Source organism: Gobius niger (genome assembly GCF_951799975.1).
Source record: "Gobius niger genome assembly, chromosome: 11".
Taxonomy (NCBI): Eukaryota; Metazoa; Chordata; class Actinopteri; order Gobiiformes; family Gobiidae; genus Gobius; species Gobius niger.
The window spans coordinates 26,751,994-26,757,993 of record NC_136862.1 but is presented as its reverse complement, the minus strand read 5'-3'; the positions used below and the strand labels follow the sequence as shown (position 1 = coordinate 26,757,993).

Sequence of the window (6,000 nt, the reverse complement as noted above, 5' to 3'; positions counted from 1 at the left end):
ATTCCATTAGTGTGTATTGCTTTCTCCGGACCGGTGGCAGTCAAGTTGCAAACATGGTTTTCTGGCCAGAGACACCAGGGAGAGATGAAAGACCCTCCAATCATCCCATAAACAGCTTGTATTACCCCCACAGGGACCACGGAAAGGATTTATTAAGGTAAACACGTTACTTAGTACTGCTTTAAATGAGCACGGATTCATTTCCACATTTTAGTTAAAGCTGCCGCTGGCCGAAAGAAATTGTTCAATCTGAATTTCGAAGCTGGATGCATTACATTGTCGGTGTTGTTTTAATACCTTTGTCAAATCCAAAGAAACAAGTTATGCTCAATTTGCACGGTTCGACTGCGCTGACACAAGTTTTAGATCACCATCGGCGTCTATATTTTGGCTGAAAGTAGTGGCGAGTAGAAACGCCTAAACCCAGTAATAAAAGAGCAAGGAGCGAGAAAGGCGATTGCTACAGCGCCCCGGCCGACTCATCTTCACAACCGCACGCCGCCACCGCCGCCCCCTTGAGGAAGTTGAGGTGTGAGTTCAATCTTAGCAGCTCGTCTCCTTCGCGCGTTTCAGTTATTTCTAATGTCGTCGGCAGGTCCTCAGTTGTGGTCCTCTCTGTTGAAGTGGTCCAGGACAGTGGCGTTAGTCCGTTCGAAGATCCACTGCTGGCTCTGAGAGGAGGGGTCGCACGTGTTCATGAAGACTCGCCGCTCGGTGGAGCTGCTGTCGATGCAGCTGTTGCTGATCGGGTGGTACAGGCTCCGGTCCTGAGGAGGGAGCATCAGGGGAATTAGCTTTGTAATAAAGTAGGGCAGCCCAGTATCATCACTTTATTGTTATTAGTTTATGCAATATCCGTATAGAAAGTGACATCTGACATTTTACCAACAATCTAGTAACAATTTAGTTGGAGCTTGTTTTGTTCTTGACATAGAAAACAAATTGCTTTAGGCCTTTGCTTCAAGTTGATGAAAAATACTGCGTCAAAATGGACAAGTAAAGGATCAAAAACACACTGCCAGACCCTAAAAAAGAAGGTGACCTGCCTTTAGCTTTGATTATAGCACACATTCACTGTGGCATCGTTTCAATAAGCTTCTACACTGTCAAAAGATCCAGTGTTGCGATAATGTTTCACTAAGATCTTGCATTGCTGATGGGAGAGTGTGACCACAGCGCAAAGCCTCCTCCAGCACAATGGGGTTAAGATCTGGACTCTGTGGCGGCCAATCCGTGATGCCTCATGCTCCCTGAACCACTCTTTCACAATGTCAGCCCAATGCATCCTGGCATTGTCATCTTCGAATACGCCCAAATCATCAGGAAGAAGAAATCCATTGATGGAATAACCTGGTCAGCTGATCTCATTCTTTGGGCAGATAGTGTTGCTGAACAGAGACTTGATGAACTGCAGTGACCTCAGATCATAGTGTAGTGTTTTCAAAACGGTTATACTGCAATTTCTTTCTAATATTGCGCAGAATTGCGCAGAATAAAATGTTAATGGGCATCTTTGCCTTGATGCACTAATGAATTTCACTTCTATAAATGCTAACAGCACTCATGCCATTTGTCTAAAGATGAGAAAAACATTTTCGCACTTTCGACCGAAAAGCCAATTCGCATTACAGAATACAATTTGAATTTTTTAAGTCTAAAGACTTATAGAAGTGATTTCTAGGTAGGTATTTTTTAAATTAAAAAAGCGCAAATGTATTAAAATACAAAAAGAAGTAGACTCTAAAGTAGATGACTTTGTTGAGACTTTGCAGAGGTTGACCGATAAATCGGCCAGCCAATATATCAGGCTGAATCGGGTGGATTTTATAATATTGGCTATCAGCCGATCTAGCACGCATATCAGGATTGAAAGTCATTTTTTTGCATTGGAAAGCGCTCTGTCAGTGCTTTAGAACGAGTCCTCCCACAACTTCCTCGGCCTCAGGGGAACAGAGAAACATTGCAATGAAAATTGGTGAGCTACAAGTTTGTTAAACACAAGTTTCACTAAACCTGTCAATATGGACATTGGACATGCTGCATGTCATTTTGAAGCACAGAACGTGGAGAATTCAATAACTGAGTTAGTTTGAACCTCTGCAATTGTATTTTGGATCGGCGCTGCAAAAATGCTGCAGCTAGCAACAGCATGCTAATGCTAACGGCAACTAATCAAAGCTGGGACAGAAAGTATGATTGAATCACCTTAAAGGGGCTAGATGCAAGCTAGCCATTTTATACTCACTACTGCCACCTCGGGTCATACGTGTAACTGCACCTTCTATATTAAGCTCGTGCATGATGGCAATTCGGACCCGAAGTAACACCTTTTTGAGTGACAGTGCAGGATTTTAGCGGCAGTTGTGGTGAATAAGTTTGGGCTCATTCTACACCTTAGGACATTGCTGGAAAATGTACAGGGAGGAAAATACTTAATTTTAAGATTATTAAACTCTGTATAGTCCCTTTAAATAATAGAAAATCAGCCACTGCTGGAGCGGCCAAGTATTTATGTTACTTATGTTAAGTTCCAGGATTATATAGACCAGACATTTGGAAAAGTCGGCCAAAATGTTGCCCAAAAAATATCATATGGGCATCGGCCTTAGAAAAACCTCTGGTTGTTGCGAAGAGTGCGGGCACATACCTTCCTGTATCTCCAGAGCTGGTTGCCCTTCATCCCGTGGCAGTCGTACAGCGTCACTGGGCTGTTGTGAGAAATGGCATCAAAGCAGACCTTCTTCGTGTGCATGGGGTCTCCTACGCGGACGTCCTCCCTCCAGCCGAATGTGAACACCTGTTTGGGCACAAGTAAGTCAGTAAGTAACTGTTTCACAATCAACAAGAGGGAAGTTCAACCCGTTCACAGTATTTTAAGATTATAGAAGAACAAAAACCTGTCAACCTGTTTTCCAAACCCCACTGTAGGTCATATAAGCTACTCTCTCACGGCCTCCATCCCTCACATCTCCACCTACCAGGTTTTAAACAGTTTATTCAATCAATAAATCAAGCCCCACATCTCGCTCATTTTCCAGTGCCACCTTTTTCCAACGTCGCCCATTTGTGTATCCATCCCCCGGCACGGCGTTTGTTTAAATAAGCGATCCGTCCTATTATCCCAGTTGCAATAAACCTCACAGTGATCTTTGCGTGAAAAAGTGTGGCTCCCTTTGGCTCCGGGCCTCGCATCACATTACCGAACAATGCGTCTCCAGATTAAAGAAATTAAAGTGTCATCCGCGCTGCAGCCCCTCAGAAACAAAACAGGGGCATACAATCCATTTAGACCGAGTTACGCTCCAAACAAGCAGACAGCCACGGCAGAACAAAGCTGCTATAATGAAGCCGTAACGGGCAGGGACGGGGACTTATCAAGCCGTAGTCCTGGCATTCCCGACTATCGACGGCAGAGGCCACCGATAAGATACTGTATTTGACTTCGACTTAGCCCCGAGGCTGCCTGTTAGCGATCACGGATCTTACAGCCTGCTATCTTTGCGTCTCAACCAGGGCTGCATGATTTCAGAAACGTTTGTTTTTGAGTCTCTGACCTGTCCGTGGCTCCACCCAGTCTCTCCTCTCCCCTTCACGCAGGTGTCCAGACGAATCGGACTTCCAGATACAAAGTGCTTACTCTCCAAGCACATCCCACTGCCCGCGTTTCGGATCTGCAACAGAAATTACAAGAAGTCATGAAGACACAATCTCATCCATTACAATTGCATAGGTTACCACAGCTTTAAAGAGTGACTAACCCCCAATCTACTAATCTAATAGTGTTGTCTACATGTCTCTGTCCCTATTTGGACAGTTTGGTGCATATTTGTCTAAATCCTGTCTTAGTGCCCAAAAACCACCTGTGTGGCGCCCTCATCAGCATTTTTTATTTTGTGTGGTTTGCTCTAAAGATGCTGTATTGTCGCAAAGAAATGTGAAATGGCCCTGCCCCCAGTGAGGGAGGAGAGGCTGTACTTAAAGCCAATACTCGTGAGAGTATTGAGAGTATCGTGAGAGTGTTAGCATCATTTATCCACTGGGTCTCCAATAACTTTTGTTTGATACAGAACAGACACTGGCTGGAGTTTGGGCTCTTTACATCAGAAATGTGTTTTATTGGGGAGAACTGGCTCTTGGGCAGAGACAGTAATGTTCCTGAAGAATAATGTGAATTTTGAAGACACTGCTTTGTGACATGTGACATGTTTTGTGCACTTTACTGTAAAAATAAATAAATAAAGCTTTGTTATACTTATAATCATGAGTCACTGAGGACACCGAGACAGTCAGGACACAGTTACGCTCAGTCCCTCAGCTGCGACGCTAACACTGCTCTAGCTCAATGCTTAGCAGCTAGCTTTGCAAAATGACCTTAATAAAACAACCCAGCCCCTCAAAGCAGTCTGAGACACACATGGCCGCTGTGCCACAATGCCCTTCTCCTGCAGAGAGAGCTGTAGAGCTGTCCCAGTGGAATATGTCGCTAAACAAGTTAGCTCGCTGTCCGAACTCCGATGATGTTTACAAGTAGCGGGCGCAGCATGGTGGATGCATTCAGGTCAGGTGTCCGGCCTGTCAATCACAGACCCCCTCACCCCTCACCCACTCACACTTTTTCTGACTCTGTAAGCTCTGCCTCTTTTTCGGGCATTTTTCAAATCAGGCTTGAGGCTCTGAAAGGTGGGGTTAGTTGTCCTGTAAAGCCAGGGTGTGTGAGAAACATTTCAAAAATGGCGTCTGCACCTCTCCCCAGGCGGCAGCAGGGGGCTCCACTGGGGGGTAGTGCTTGGGCAGGTCCCAGGCCACTTCCTTCATGAACCATTTGAAGCTCTTGCAACCGAGTTTGGCCCGGAGCTCCTTCTGCGCCGCCATGTCGCCGGCCGAGAGGTGACGGTACTCGGGGCGGCGCTGGTAAATGTACTCGGCATATTCATCCATCCACACCTCGGCCACGCGCTTCAGATTCTGGGGAAAAAAGTAATACATAACTGTTAACAAGATTCAGAACATGCAACTGGTCTGAAACGAAAGCACTGTCTCTATTATTCCTCCATATTAACTTAAGTCTTTACATCTTACGTTGTGTTTGTTACAAATTGCGACACTGATGCTATAAACATAAACAATGGCTTATTCAGAGTTTCACTTGGTTTTGCTTCCATTTACACACAGCCCTGTGAATAGTTGGGGATTGAAATATCACTCAAACGTGAATGAATGACTCAGCTTCAGGTCTGTTTTGGATGAGGGAACAACATTGTAACCATGGAAGACATTTCTAAAGAAGTCGAGTACCACAGATTCAATTTTGTTAAAATTTATTCGGCCAGAATTGTGCAGATTTCTCTTACTCGTCACTTCTTTTATTTGGAAATATCAAAAGGGATTGAACGCCATCTTGGAAGTAAACAAATCCAGTCGCTGGACAATTACATCAAAGCTAACATTTCGGAACCACAGCAATAAACGCGAATAATAGTTTTCCAGCACAGTGTGATCCTTGTGTGGCTGTGGTGCTGAATCCTGCATTAAACAGCGGTGAGGGTTGGAGGGACTGAATTGGAAAGTGCAGAGTGAGGCAGTGACGGATGCGACGGAAGGTTAGAGCTCTGTCTTTTGGCCTGAAGCGAAAGTCTGGCTCAGTGCAGCGAGTTCAGTGGCTCAGAGCTCCAGGGAATCCCGCTTTATCTCCAAGAAAAGTGCAGAGAAATATCGCTGTTTAAAAAAAAAAAAAAAAAAAAACATTGCTGGCTGGCGGTTTCTGTGACACTGTCACACTCACTCAAAGTTATTCTTTTAAAAGGCCTATGCGTTTGTGCTGTAGTGGGTAAAACATTTAGCTGGAAACAGAAGGGCTTCAAATCCCATCAAAGCACATACTGTTGCAGAGTCCTGGGTAAAAGTGATAGTCTGTAAGTTTGCAAAGGGAGGAGAGATAGAGTGAGATTTTAAAGTAAACAATCAAAATCCTCCCCTCTTTAACTAGAAAGCCCATTTTTG

At 44.6% G+C, this 6,000-nt stretch overlaps 1 protein-coding gene across 1 annotated transcript in view; it reads right to left on the bottom strand.

The window, feature by feature from the left end:
• Positions 1-201: 201 nt before the first annotated feature.
• Positions 202-6,000, bottom strand: part of LOC306970116 (polypeptide N-acetylgalactosaminyltransferase 10-like) — an 82,547-nt gene continuing 76,748 nt past the window's right edge. Inside the window, exons 9-12 of the mRNA XM_079565976.1 lie at positions 4,744-4,965; positions 3,555-3,671; positions 2,648-2,797; positions 202-767 (exon numbers count right to left, since the gene is read on the bottom strand). Coding sequence (XP_079422102.1) covers positions 600-767; positions 2,648-2,797; positions 3,555-3,671; positions 4,744-4,965 — 657 coding nt within the window. The 3' untranslated portion in view covers positions 202-599. The remainder of the gene's footprint in view (positions 768-2,647; positions 2,798-3,554; positions 3,672-4,743; positions 4,966-6,000) is intronic.